A 14945-nucleotide genomic window follows, 5' to 3' on the forward strand; every position below is an offset into this window, starting at 1 on the left:
CCCACCCAGCAAGGAGAAATGGTTGAAAATTTAAATACATTACCGGTTAGGTTTCGAATGTAAAACTTTGAGTCTCCATCGACGGATTTAGAGTTTTGGAACGTGCATCACTACCACCTGAAGGGTGAAAGATTGGTTGCACTGTGATAGAATGATTTTCATTACTTTTTTCACGGTTTTGCGTGTTGCATGTGATTACAAACTCACATAAATACACGTCTGTGGAGACACAAACACAGTCATGGTTCACCGAGTACACACCCACGTGCATGGAGGTACCAACTTTTCCCTCAGTAAAGATAGGTGCCAAGACTGATGCAGCTAATGAAAATTATGAATATCATCTATTCTCTGAGATGAATCAGGAAAGCTTGCCTGTAACCAGTGTTATCTCTTCTTATTCTGAGATCATAGTATATATAGCCGGCTTTATCAGTGTCTTTGCGGCGTGAAATATGCTGCAATGTGTTATTTGACCACTATATTGATGAGAATCATGAACTGATAAAAGTGAAGAGTAAAGGCTACCTGTCTTTTCCATCCAGGGATGCTGTTGCCGTATGTCGTGACCACTCCTATTCAAAGCTCTCCACATATGCTTGCCAAAACATTGTGACACAGGCGTTGTCAAAATTTAGAAAGAAGACAGACTTCTCAGGTCTGGCAGAACACATGTCAGATAGTGATCCTGTAAACAGTCACCTTGCCCTTCTAATCAAGGCTATGGCAGAAGCGTATCTTTAGGTGCAGTCCAACAGTTCACTACACGACATGTGTCATTTAAAAGAAGAATAAATTGGTATTGTGTTGTGGTATATAATTATGAATGTAAAATGTATTAAGGACCTGCTGCCAAGCGATTGATTAGTCAGCAGCAATATAGTAGTTTTATTTCACACACCTGGACATCATCATTAAGTACACCTGGACATCATCATTAAGTGTAAACAATGCAGAAAATAGTAAGAAAAAGATGCCTCAGTGACTCGGTGCCTGACATTTCCCTCAACAATGTGGTGGATGGGGCAGAGTGGCGGCTTCATCGCCCCCCACTGCCTCTCCACCTTTATACCATAGTAGTAGTACACTACCTCCATCCTCATACCTCCATCCTCACGTAAGATAATGGTTTAGTTTCTTAAGCTAACAACCAGTCGAGAGTAAGCAGGGAGCGCCGTGCTTGGAGATCATTTCTATTGTCCCGGAGTGAATAATGGCCGGGTAGGACTGTCGCAACCTTCTTGCATTTCCGCTCACCGTCCACCCACCCTCTCTCCCTCCCTCCCTCCCTCCCTCCACTTAAACCCAGTTTGGTTCCTTGTGCTCTTTCCTTCCCTCGCCCTATTTCCTAGAGGATAAAGACTACTGCCTCACTGACCCACAGAACATGAGTCCCTCCTCTCTTTCGCAACAACTTCTTTGTATCCCTCGCCGTCCTTCCCAAAGTCTACTTGCTTAAGTCACTCATGCGTGGAAGAGAATTTCCGCTCCACACGTCGAAAGTGAAATAAGCTGATCATTAGAGAGAGGCGCGAGTTATGAAACGACATGAATTTGTTTTGAGAAAAACGTGGTAGTTTGGTAATGGGAAGCTGTCTCATCATATTCAAAGGAATAAAATGTCCCATCACTTATTTATCTTAAGATGAGATTCAGCTGCTTCCGCGTTACTGATGGTGAATAATTCCATTCCTTCCCACCACAACCACGCTGCTATGGCGAATCAAGTTATCAATCCGTCAGTCAATTAATCAACCATAACCCTTAAGAAAAAATATATATTTGTGCAGTGACATTTATGAAGATAAATAAACTGAATTCTAATCGTTACAACATCGGGCAAAGAAAGCTGCAGCACTTACATTGTGTCCGGCATCGTTCCTCTGATTTACTTGCAATCTTCTAAAAAATAATATCAAATAAACAGATTACAATTGAGAGACTGCTAGAAGATCAGACGACGTAGGATGGAGGAAAACTGCTGAACACATAAGTGAGAGCAGCAGGTCATTCCACTTGTGATCATGATCATATGAGAAGCATAAGAAAGGCTTAGCCTGTCTGCTTACCATCACACTTGAGGCTGACCACCACTAGACGCAGTACTTCTATAGGAAAACTTTCGAGGATAAAATTCTGGACTAGAAAGACTATGCGCTAATATTAGACTGCTCTACGTCACGCGGAGCTTGTTATCCTTAAGAAAAAACACCAGAATTCATCATCAAGTTGTTTACAAACTAGACCGCAGAATGTAGGTTTTGTGGCACAAGTAAAAAAAAAAAAAAAAGTGATGAGTTTGTAATCCGATGGCATACAGACTTATTGCATTTCATTTATATTTAACTATAATAAAGCCATTTAATATTTTTTTCATAATCTAATAGTTTACTCCTTTTTATGGGGGGGGCAGGTAGGGTGGAGGTAAAGTACACTGATGTAACAAATGGTAACGTATGCAACGTTATGGTATAAGCTATATGAAAATACAGAAAGACAAATAAATAATATGTATGAGTACCTATATAGACACAACAGATAGACAAATATATCTAGATAGATAAGAACATGAGAACAACACAAAATGCCGAAAGCTGCAAGAAGCCATCACACATGAATATAAATAGGTATATAATAATTAGATGTTTGTAACTGTACACATAAAATTTGCACTATGGCCACGTAAGGAGTGACAGAAGCAGACAGTGTCAGGGCTTAATTGCCATCAGGAAGGCCTACGTGACCTGCCACACACTTAAGTTTTCCTGTTTGATTACTTCCCCTCACACTGCGGGCACTACCTACCACAGGCCCCGTTCAGGGCACATCCACTTCCTCTCGTGCTTAGTTTGCCTGAAAATAAAGCCTAACAAACAAACATAAGGGAGGACAGGAATCACTATGTCCTTCAGTGTAATTTGTCAGTGAATCACCCTTGAGTGAGGCCTGTGGAGCACACAGCAGATTGAGGTGAGTTAGGCAGGCGAAAAAAAAAAAAAAAGTGTGCGGTAGGACACGTAGGCCTCTATACACGTAACCAAGAATATATGAATTTAGGCTTCTCCCCTCGCCCTAACTGCTCAGTCCACCAATTTCCCCGCCGCGCGCTAACAATCACCCGCTGCTGAGTCCTGCTGTAACCCACCACCTTGCCAAGCTGTCTATTAACTCACCTTGCACTTTGCCTTTATATAGACATTTATATATCAATAAAAGCCTAAAGCTGCACTCACCCGCTTCTCTGGCCAAGGTCCACAGTCGTGAAAGGAAACACACTGTGGTAACACAAGTGCCAGTGCCGGCACCCACAACACAGGTGGACAAACTAATACATTTCCGACGGTTCCGCAAGGTGGCGTGCTGTCGCGCATGCGTGTCCCCATTAGTAATCAATCATGATTCTCTGTAGTATGTTCTGTTACATTACGGTCAATAACTCTTGTTGTTAATTCATTAAAATATTGCAAAACTAAGTGTATGATTCAGTTAACAAGTATTTTTCCGTGCTGTACGTATGCACATACGTAAACCCTTTTTTTCCGTTACCAAGGAAGGATACGTTCGTGATTAATGATACTTAAAGGAGGCAACCACCTGCTGTCCACCTCATGGTCGACTCACGGTCCCGCATGCCCTTCGTGCCTTTGGGGTGGGTGTGTGGGTCTGGCGGGGTGGTCGGGTGAGTGTCCTGGCGTGGAAAGGGAGGAGGCGTGGCGCAAGGATGACGCAATAGTTTCATAGTCTTAGCTATGAAAAGGCATTTCTTCTTTCCGTTGCTTGTGACTTGTTCCATCCCCCTTCCCAGATACAAAATTGTTATTTGATTTCAGAATCTCTCTCTCTCTCTCTCTCTCTCTCTCTCTCTCTCTCTCTCTCTCTCTCTCTCTCTCTCTCTCTCTCTCTCTAATGCGTCATATGCTCACCGCAGTACTATTCGTCACCACTGATAAGAAGACAAGCGGCACGTTCATTCAAAAAAAAAAAAAGTTCCCACTTTACATTAGGCCACCCGCCTCAAACATTTCGTTATGTTACCCTTGCCACATGTCTTGCCAGTCTGCAGCGAAATTTATACGGGAGAGGGTAGGGTCACGTGATGAGTTAATGAGTAAGAAGGAGGGAGGTGCCCCAGGTGGAAGGGGTTACCTTTACCCACTTAACATTGCCTGGGGAGGAAGGTGTGGTCAGGTTAAGGAATTCTTGGAATTAAATTTATCACGTATTCAAATTCCTATGTGAGCTTGAATTTCATAACCACTTTTTCTTTTTTAACTTGGTAGTAACGAAGGCACAAGAAACCAACAAAATTCAAAGTGTTTGCCGTATAAGTGAAGGTAAGGTCGGGGTATCAAGTCTGGGGAGGCCAGCAGGTAAGCTGTGTTGCCAGTGAGATAGTATGAAGTGCAGCCGATACGATTAATACTCCTGTTGTTGATCTGCCATATTTTGGTGTAAGCATAAGGAGTGAAAAACAACCGTCAAATGCTGCCTGGACCGGAAGGCTGGCTTCACTGAGAGACGCACTGCAAGATTCACCCAAAAATCCCCACTCATAAAGACTGACATTCCGCTCAGTTCTGAAATCTTTAACCATTGTGGTTGTTGTTAGCCCGTGGGGAGGAGGGTGGGAACAATAACAGGTAAACAGGTCTCGTCCTCTACCACAGATAGATCATCAGTATTTAAAAGTTTCAGTGTCCGCATCACAATAACATACTATGACACACACACACACACACACACACATTTGTACTTGGACTGGTGTACACCACAGAGTACTCGTACTTGGACTCGAGTTCATGTATAAAACGGAGTACTTGTATTCATGATTTTGTAATGTAATCGTGCTCGTAATCGAGTACAAAATAATGTACTCGAACCCAAGCGGTGTGTATGTGTGTATGTGTGTGTGTGTGTGTGTGTGTGTGTGTGTGTGTGTGTGCTGTACGCTTCAAAGCTACGCGCGGGAGGCGTAATGTGTAAAGCGCGTGGTCATAGTAAACCTAATATGCAACATTGCCGTGACGTAAGAAGCATCACATATAAATACAGCGCGTGTCGCTCTAGCCATTCAGCTTCTTGAATCACAAGGAACAGTCGGCGACTCACGCCACCGCATTCACAGACTGTCCACCGTCCCACTCTGACTCGCTCCGTGGCATCAGTTTCCCTTCGGCCCCGCCACTCAGCACATCTCCTGCCTTCCCTCCCCAGTCCTTCCGTGGCTCCTTCCACTCCTCCGTCACCCAGCGCTCGCCCGTGCCAGTCGTCAGAAGCATCATGATGTCCCGCGCTAACTCCAGATTTTCTTGCCAGGTTAGTCAACTTTTGTATTCCTTTTCATATAACTTTTAGATTTTTTATATTTTATCTTGTGTATTTTCATCTCAAATGATGTTGCGTGTTTTGCTATTAACATTTTTTAATCAATAACATTATACATACTTCAGTCATTTTCTCACATAGGAAAATACTGCGAAGTAAAGTATTGAAAATTGTTATTCTTGTCATGTGTTTTGCATAATTTAAATACATGGCTGGTATCTTGAGACTATGACATCACTTACTCCCTTTCCTTCGCTTTTACAGAGGACGTGGCTGCTGGCGGTGGTGTTGTTGGCTGCCCTTTGGAGCTCCAGTCTCCAGCAAGCAGCGGCGAGAGTTATCAACGACGATTGTCCAAACCTTATAGGAAACAGGGACCTTTACAAGAAAGTAGAATGGATCTGCGACGACTGTGCAAATATCTACCGCATCACAGGAATGGCCAGTCTTTGCAGGTGAGTGTGTGGGACTGCAGACTCCGGCGTGGAGCAGTCTAGTGAGGACTGACTCAATGCCGGTACTTTACTCAGAGGGAATAATCATTCATGCAAACTAAATGAAAATGAACGCCTGATTATATTTAGGTATTTTATTGTATATACTCTATATTAATGTTAAATGAAGCGTATACGATACAATGAATGATATCTTACTCCTTCCTTTTCTCACATCATTTCTTAATAATCCTACTTTCCTCGTGCTCCTTCGTCTTCATTATTGTCTCTATCCTTTCCTCCTTTACTCAATAAATTCTTCATAGAAGACTTTGAACATACCGACGTTTGGCCTTACAGAAAGGATTGCTTCTTTAACGAGGACTTCCTGTGGTGTGTGAGCGCAATAGAGCGGTCTGAAGAGATGACGCAGTTGAAGCAGTGGGTGAGGATCCTCGGGGCCGGCCGGATCTGAGCAGCGTTATTTCTCCCTCCTCATGGTCGCCGCTGCTGAATCTCACACCGATACTGGCAATTCTAGAAGCACTTTAGAATGTTGAAAGTGAAGGACTTCTTTACCTCTCTCAGTGGCGGCCTTTGAGCGACTGAACCAAGTGCAGGAACTCAGCGGAACCTCACCTTTTGTTTCTTATAATGAGTTTCTTGTTGCTGGAGCTCTCCACTTAGTTATTCCGTCCCGTTTAGGTATGTATGTTCCTTACTCCATAATTTATTTAATGTTAGGATAATTTATCGTTATCTTTGTCTTAAGTCATCTTATTTATGATACAAAGATGTTGATGACGTGTCTTTAGATTCGTGTGTGTGTGCGTGTAACTGGTCATGTGTTCCGGTGGCTGGTGAGCAAAGTTTGTCACGAAAAGATTGACTGATTGAATGATTGGCATAAAAAAATAAAAATAATAAAGTAAATAAATAAATAAAGAGGGAGAGGGGGATTGCGCCGCAACATCGCGGTCATATAGCATAGAAGGGCGAGCGCTTGGTCCACGAAGGCGACGGGCACTGAATCCTCCAATGACAGGCGAGCCATTAAAGAAGATGGCAACGCCGACCACGCTTCAAGCCCCGCCACCGCGACAAGGTGACTCCCACGGCGGGCTGTATCGGAAAAAAAGAGAAAAAAAAATTGTATCGAAAAGGGATAAGAAGTATAATAAAGGAAAAAAAAAGAGGAGGAGAAAGAGGAGGAAGGAAGGCAATGAGAAATGTAGAAGATAAGAAAAGAATATGTAAGACAAAAGGCATTAAACTGAACCAGTATTCTCAAGCTCTAGTCACAACTCATGATGCCTCTGGCGTCGTTGATATTCATTTGTATCAATCTTTACTTTTGTATTTGCTTTCTTTTAGCATGTAATGTGTAATTTTAATTTTTTATACTTGAGTTATAATTTAACTGCTGCGTTCTTACACTCATCGTATTTATTATGATACTGATAAAATAAACTAAAGTGCCCTACATTTACTTTTACTTACCATGAAGAGTAATGTTAATAATATCCATAAAAAAAAAAGCTACGTAATGGCATGATATGAGACATAAATTTTTTTTTTTTCGAATTATAAGGATCTACATAGCATTTCACGTAATTTGTTAACCTTTTAATTTGAGTAGAATACATTGTAATAAAGGGTTTTCTGCAGAGTACTTTGCTGAACGAAGTGCATCTCATCAGTCTGATTAGTGTTACGCCTGATGGTCTAGGGGTATGATTCTTGCCTGGGATGTGAGAGGTCCCGAGTTCATATCCCGGCCAGGCCTCCACTTGTTACGCCAAAGAGCCGCCTAGGACATGATGAAGCCTTGATGCAGTTTCGTGTGACACAATAATATACAGCACTACCTTTGAGGAAAGGGTAGGTAAAACACACATGATGTAGTTAACACTGTCTTAAAAGCAACACACCACTATGTTAAACACACACACACACACCACGCCACACCACACCTAAAAATACACACACACACACACACACATACACACGCACATACACAAAATGTATATACTGTATATATGTAAATAACTATGTACATATTGCTGTCCATCGGTTTCAATGACGACGATTGCTCTGAAGTCTTTGTTGGTTGTGCCATTTCAGATGCGCGTCAAGACCGATGCATGAAACACAAATCTTCACACACATTGCAAGGGTATTGTTCTCTGGGAACAGTGACATTGAGGGCGTCCTGGTGTCGTCTCCTGTGCCTCTCAGCTCTTTCTTGACTCAGGTAGTTCTCATGTTTTACTAGTCCTTGGGTAACTGTGGATCTCCATGTATTTCTTTCGAATGTTCTACCCTCCAGTGTGTCTGGATGTATATAACACATTTTTTCAGTGGGTTCTTCGTAAAGTCCTTGTATATCTTCCTCTGTCCACCGGCAGCTCGGCTTCCTTCTGTCAGCTGGCTGTACAGGATTTGTCTTGGTAGACGGTGCTGTGACCCAGCACATAGTGTGGCCCAGCTATCGCAAATGACTCTTAGCAAGCAGTGTTTCAATACTGCTGGTCTGTGTCCGGAGGTAAAGAGTATCGAGAGGGATTTTGTCCTTCCAGGTTAACCCAAGAATCTTCAGCAGACAGCAAGTGTAGAAATTCTCCAGCATCATCACATGTCGCCTGCATGGAATCCAGGTTTCTGCTTCATACAGCAATGTGAACACACAAATGGCACGATAAATGGCTGATGTTTTCAAATTTTTGTTATTGAAGACTTTTTTTCGGAGGCAATCAAATGAAGAGGATGCAGGGTTTATTTTTCATTGGATTTCGTGGTCTATGGGGATAGTTGAGGATGCTGCCAAGATTTGTAAATCGTTTCACTATTTTTATTTATTCTCCAATGATATGAGGGTAAAAATGATACGGAGGGTAAAAATACTCAGCAATAATTTAATTTTTTTGTGTATTAATTTTGAGGCCTAGTGAGGCGTAGGTTGAGGTAAAAACGTCTCTGTAAAGTCTTTGTAAAGTATTGGGATCATGGGATACAACGGTACAGTCGTCGGCATACTGGAACTCAAGCCTGCAAGCGCCTTATTGTAGGTTAAAGAGGCTTCCATCCAGCCGATACTGAATCTTGATGCCAGCCTTCCTTTCAAGGACTGTATAACAGATATTAGTGACAGCCAATAGAAAAACAATGAAAACTACAGGGGGCCAATAAGCAACCGTTTGACACCCCACTTTGATGTTAAAATGATCTGACAGCAAGGCATCAACCTGCACACGTGTGCATGCCATCGTGAAGTTGTCTCAGAACTGCGAAATTAAATATTTCATCAGAACAGCTTCATATTAGAGGGTGTTGTGTAGTTTGCCCTCCTGAGAGTTACATACTTGATACTAAGAGAGGACTCACCACTTTGTACCGTATTCTCAAAAAAGTTTCCGCGCCTTAGCAGAGTATAGACAATAGAGGAAGTTTTCACGACTCTAGCAATAGCTTAACAAGAATTTTACAGTTTCAGTGAAGAAAAGCGCTGATGAAAACTCGACTAATTATTTATGTTGCCTTTAAGACCAGAACAAGAAGCGTTTCAAAACACGAGCAAACCTTTTCATTGCTGCGGGTATCATTTCATAATAATAATAATAATAATAATAATAATAATAATAATAATAATAATAATAATGATAATAATAATAATGATAATAATAATAATAATATAAAAAAAAAGCTTGTATAGACACACAGGAAAAGAAAGAGAATAGGAGGGTAATTGTGAATTTTTAGACTATAAAAGCATCTAAAAGACTGGTACAAAAGTGACTAAAAAGTAAGTGACTAAAAAAAAAGTTTAGTAGCGAAAGCGTTACGGAAGCTCGTCCATCAATATCCAGGTAGTGTATGTACTGATTCTACTAAGCGGTAACAACTACGCACTCTCCTTATCAAGCAAGTGTGGTGACCAGCGCCCAGTGACAAGATAAATTTACTTTATCAAAACGTCCATCAAAATTAAAAAGGGCACGAGTATCGCAAGTTGTTCCTGCTCATGCACAGCAAAAATATTCTATTTTCCTTCGCACTTCGTTGGATCTGTGATTACAATAAATTCTATAAGAAGTATTTTTCCATAAAACCTCATAAATCATAGTGTTTGTGTTAACTGATAGCGATTAACGAACTATGAGACTGGTATATTTCATGCTGTCAGTGTCAGTGTCAATACAGATGACAAAGTTTCATTCTAAGCATTGAATGTAAAAAAAAATAATACAGGAAGACAAAGTTTCATTCTAAGCATTGAAAGTTATACTAAATCACTCATTGAAAATGACTTTATATATATATCATTGGCTCTTTTCTTTATGTTGGATTTTTTACTACATTTATTTTATTTTTTTTCCTGTATTGATATTTGTAGATGACGGTAAAGTCCCACATTATCCACTGGTGCTTCCTTTTTATTGTCTACTTTGTTGCTTTAGCACTTAGTAAAGCATTCGTGGCTCCTCTTTTCTAATGATCATGTCATTGACTGTCATGTGAATATATGTTTAATAAGCTGGATTTTTTTTTTTTTTTTTGTGCAGTGCTCATCGATTTACATTCTCTCTCTCTCTCTCTCTCTCTCTCTCTCTCTCTCTCTCTCTCTCTCTCTCTCTCTCTCTCTCTCTCTCTCTCTCTCTCTCTCTCTCTCTCTCTCTCTCTCTCTCACACACACACACACACACACACACACACACACACGCAGACACACACACACACACACACACACACACACACACACACACACACACACACACACACACACACACACACACACACACACAAACTTGAATTCCGTCTGTCTGTTTGTCTGTTAGTGTCATCAAATCATTTGGGATACATGAAAAATAAGGCAAATTGAAGGAAGGACATTTGTGTTTATTCTAATCAGGCTCATCATAATATGCAGAGTTTGGGACGAGGCAGCTCTGTTAATTATTATTTCATTAGAATATAACTAAAAATCGCTTGTAGGTCGCACGGCATTCCTTTAAACCCACGAAATATCTTTGCAGCGAAAAAAGAAAATAAAAAAAAAAGGGTGAGGAAGGGATTAAAAGGGCTGATTTTCCAGTTTCTAATTAATTTATCGTTTGATGACTGTAGAACATCTCATGTAGAAATGTCTCCTATTGGTGAGTGAATAATGTGAGATGTGGCAAGTAACAGTGAAAGGTTTAATGAGGTTCAGTGCCTCAGTAAGCAGTACCGTCGTCAGCATGAGGGCGAATTGCAGCGCCTCCCTGGATGGACGTCAAGAAAGAGCGGTGCCTCTCTGGCGTGGCCCTCAGGATGGCGACCCATTGCATCAGTTCCTTCTTGTGTTCCGTGTTCTCCGTCGCGCTGATGCACCACGTGAATTCCTCGTTGTAGAAGCAGTTCCTCCTGAAAAGTAAAGGTGTTTAGACTCAACAGCGACTACAGAAATTCGAGAAGAAAAAAGACTGGGAGAAGTAAGATGAAGGAAAAGGGCTGTAATACTTCTTTTCCGTTTGTTCGAAGAATTCTCAAGAGTTTTCGGAGGACTGTCTGCGTCACATGTGAATACTCGTTCAAGGTTCTCACCTGCATCGATAACCCATGCGGATTTTGCGGAAGATGTTAGCACAGTCTTCGCAGATCCAGTCTACTTTCTCATAAAGGTCCCTGTTACCAATAAGGTTCGGGCACTCATCGTCGATCATCCTCGCCGCTGTTCGCTGGACACTGAGGCTCCAGAGGGCGGCCATGACCACCACGGCCAGCAGCCACATCCTCTGTCAGACGGAGATGAAGAGAGGGATAATGTTTCTCGTCTCTCTGAACCATTTATGGAATAGTTTAAAAGAGGACATGGATGCAGAACAGGAACAAAAATCCGTTCCAGGATTATAAATGAAAAGATCACCACGCATTATTACACTTAGTAAAGAGCTTTCGGCTCCCATCAGATGAGACAAAATGAAGCGTGAAGAGCATGCTACGCTCAGACTGACACGCAAACATGGATTCATCGTGGCAAAGTTAACAGTCTTGGTGTACATATTTGTTGGTTAAGTTGGTTAAATGTTTTGTGATTACTTGCGAGGTACAACATGAATGTTAATTTAATTGAAAAATACTTGAAGATAGACTCAGGCATATTCTAAAACTATTACCTTGATGTACACACACGTAAAAAAAAAAAAAGTAAATAAATAAATAAATAATAATAATAATAATAAAAAGGACGAAACTCAATGAACACTATAGAAAACCAGTTGTACTAACCTGATACGAAAATTTAGAGTTAGCGCAGGACATCATGATGCCTCTGACGGGCGAGCTCTGGGCGACAGGAGGCCTGAGGGAGTGACTGAGCGGCAGCACTGGAGTGACGTCGAAGGGAGAGCGAGAGACGTCTTTCGCTTCCCAGCTTTTGAGGGGAACTGATGGTCGATTGCGGTGACGCGCTTATGGTCTGCCCTTATATACCTGCCACGTCCTAATGATTGTGCTTCTCATCTTATTTGTACAAGTGGAAAAATATGTTTGAGACGCCAAAACAAACATAAGAAATACTGATTGCTAATAATACCAAGGGGGCAGTCACAGCCTGCCCTCTAAAGACAACTCTCTTCCTCCTCTTTTCTTCATTAATTTCTGCAACATTCGCGGTCTAAGATCTAACTTTCAATCTGTAGAACACCACCTCTCCTCTTCTAAACCTCATCTTCTTTTCCTCACTGAAACTCAGGTGTTTGAGGCAACTGACAGTAGCCCCTTTTCTGTTCCCTCCTACTTTCTCTATCCTCATTTTCGATCCAAAGCTGGATGCTGCGTTTATGTGCGCAATGACTTAACCTGCTCTCGTGCCCACGCTCTTGAATCTTCCGAGTTTTACACCATCTGGCTACGAATACAGAGTCACTCTCATACTAAATTTATCTGTGCTGTATACCTCTCTCCTAACTCCTCTGACTATAAGAAATTCTTTGACTACTTAACTTCCAAAGTGGAGTACATTTTGACCCTCTTCCCTTTTGCAGAGATCTCCATTCTTGGAGACTTCAATGTTCACCACCAGCTTTGGCTTTCCTCTCCCTTCACTGACCATCCTGGTGAACTAGCCTACAACTTTGCTATACTCCATGACCTAGAGCAATTGGTGCAACACCCTACTCGTATTCCTGACCGTCATGGAGATACGCCCAACATTCTTAACCTTTTCCTGACATCTAATCCTTCTGCTTATGCTGTCACCCTTTCTTCTCCGTTGGGCTCCTCCGATCACAATCTCATATCCTTATCTTGTCCTATCACTCCAATCCCTCCTCAGGATCCCCCTAAGCGAAGGTGCCTCTGGCGTTTTGCCTCTGCTAGTTGGGGGGGACCTGAAGAGGTATTTTGCTGATTTTCCTTGGAATGACTACTGCTTCCGTGTCAGAGACCCGTCTTTGTGTGCTGAGCGCATAACAGAGGTGATAGTGTCTGGCATGGAGGAGTACATTTCTCACTCTTTTTCTCGTCCTAAACCTTCTAAACCTTGGTTTAACACAGCTTGTTCTCGTGCTGTACATGATAGAGAGGTGGCCCACAAAAGGTACTTAAGCCTTCCATCACCAGAATCTCATGCACTTTATATTTCTGCCCGGAACCATGCCAAGTCTGTTCTCCAACTAGCCAAAAACTCCTTCATTAACAGAAAATGTCAAAACCTTTCAAGATCTAACTCCCCTCGTGACTTCTGGCATCTAGCCAAAAATATTTCCAATAACTTTGCTTCTTCTTCTTTCCCTCCTCTACTTCAACCAGATGGCACCACTGCTATCACATCTATTTCTAAAGCTGAACTCTTTGCTCAAACCTTTGCTGAAAACTCTACCTTGGACGATTCTGGGCTTGTTCCTCCCTCTCCTCCACCCTCTGACTACTTCATGCCACGTATTAAAATTCTTCGCAGTGATGTTTTCCATACCCTCGCTGGCCTAAACCCTCGGAAGGCTTATGGACCTGATGGGGTCCCTCCTATTGTTCTCCGAATCTGTGCCTCCGTGCTTGCACCTTGCCTAGTCAAACTCTTTCAGCTCTGTCTGTCAACATCTACCTTTCCTTCTTGTTGGAAGTTTGCCTACATTCAACCTGTTTCTAAAAAGGGTGACCGTTCTAATCCCTCAAACTACCGTCCTATTGCTTTAATTTCCTGCCTATCTAAAGTTTTTGAATCTATCCTCAACAGGAAGATTCTTAAACATCTATCACTTCACAACCTTCTATTTGATCGCCAGTACGGGTTCCGTCAAGGCCGCTCTACTGGTGATCTTCTGGCTTTCCTTACTGAGTCTTGGTCATCCTCTTTTAGAGATTTTGGTGAAACTTTTGCTGTTGCCTTGGACATATCAAAAGCTTTTGATAGAGTCTGGCACAAAGCTTTGATTTCCAAACTACCCTCCTACGGCTTCTATTCTTGTCTCTGTAACTTCATCTCGAGTTTCCTTTCTGACCGTTCTATTTCTGCTGTGGTAGACGGTCACTGTTCTTCTAAATCTATTAACAGTAGGGTTCCTCAGGGTTCTGTCCTGTCACCCACTCTCTTCTTATTATTCATGAATGATATTCTAAACCAAACTTCTTGTCCTATCCACTGATGATACCACCCTGCACTTTTCCACATCTTTTCATAGACGTTCAACACTTCAGGAAGTAAACATTTCACGCAGGGAAGCCACAGAACGCCTGATTTCTGATCTTTCTAAAATTTCTGATGGGGGCAGAGCAAGCTTGGTATTGTTCAGTGCCTCAAAAACTCAATTCCTCCATCTATCAACTAGACACAACCTTCCAGACAACTATCCCCTCTTCTTCAATGACACTCAACTGTCCCCCTCTTCTACACTGAACATCCTCGGTCTGTCCTTTACTTATAATCTGAACTGGAAACTTCACATCTCATCTCTAGCTAAAACAGCTTCTATGAAGTTAGGTGTTCTGAGACGTCTCCGCCAGTTTTTCTCACCCCCCCAGCTGCTAACTCTGTACAAGGGCCTTATCCGTCCATGTATGGAATATTCTTCACATGTCTGGGGGGGGGTTCCACTCATACTGCTCTTCTAGACAGGGTGGAATCAAAAGCTTTTCGTCTCATCAACTCCTCTCCTCTAACTCTAAGCCTCTCTCTCACCGCCGCAATGTTGCATATCTAGCTGTCTT

The 14945-nt window shown here is 42.0% G+C and overlaps 2 protein-coding genes across 2 annotated transcripts; one reads left to right on the top strand and one right to left on the bottom strand.

Annotated features, from left to right (window-relative positions):
• The first annotated feature begins 5075 nt into the window (after positions 1–5075).
• On the top strand, positions 5076–7242 carry LOC135114891 (molt-inhibiting hormone). Its single transcript, XM_064031110.1, has 3 exons — positions 5076–5316; positions 5590–5780; positions 6120–7242. The coding sequence occupies exons 1-3, from the start codon at positions 5281–5283 to the stop codon at positions 6232–6234; spliced, it is 342 nt and encodes a 113-aa protein (XP_063887180.1). The 5' UTR covers positions 5076–5280; the 3' UTR covers positions 6235–7242.
• Positions 7243–10634: 3392 nt separating this feature from the next.
• LOC135115121 (molt-inhibiting hormone-like) lies at positions 10635–12212 on the bottom strand. The gene is made up of 3 exons (XM_064031620.1): positions 12027–12212; positions 11343–11533; positions 10635–11162 (listed from the first exon to the last, which is right to left on the bottom strand). The coding sequence occupies exons 1-3, from the start codon at positions 12060–12062 to the stop codon at positions 10973–10975; spliced, it is 417 nt and encodes a 138-aa protein (XP_063887690.1). The 5' UTR covers positions 12063–12212; the 3' UTR covers positions 10635–10972.
• Positions 12213–14945: the final 2733 nt, after the last annotated feature.

The sequence above is a fragment of the Scylla paramamosain genome, chromosome 28 (assembly GCF_035594125.1).
Source record: "Scylla paramamosain isolate STU-SP2022 chromosome 28, ASM3559412v1, whole genome shotgun sequence".
Classification (NCBI taxonomy): Eukaryota; Metazoa; Arthropoda; class Malacostraca; order Decapoda; family Portunidae; genus Scylla; species Scylla paramamosain.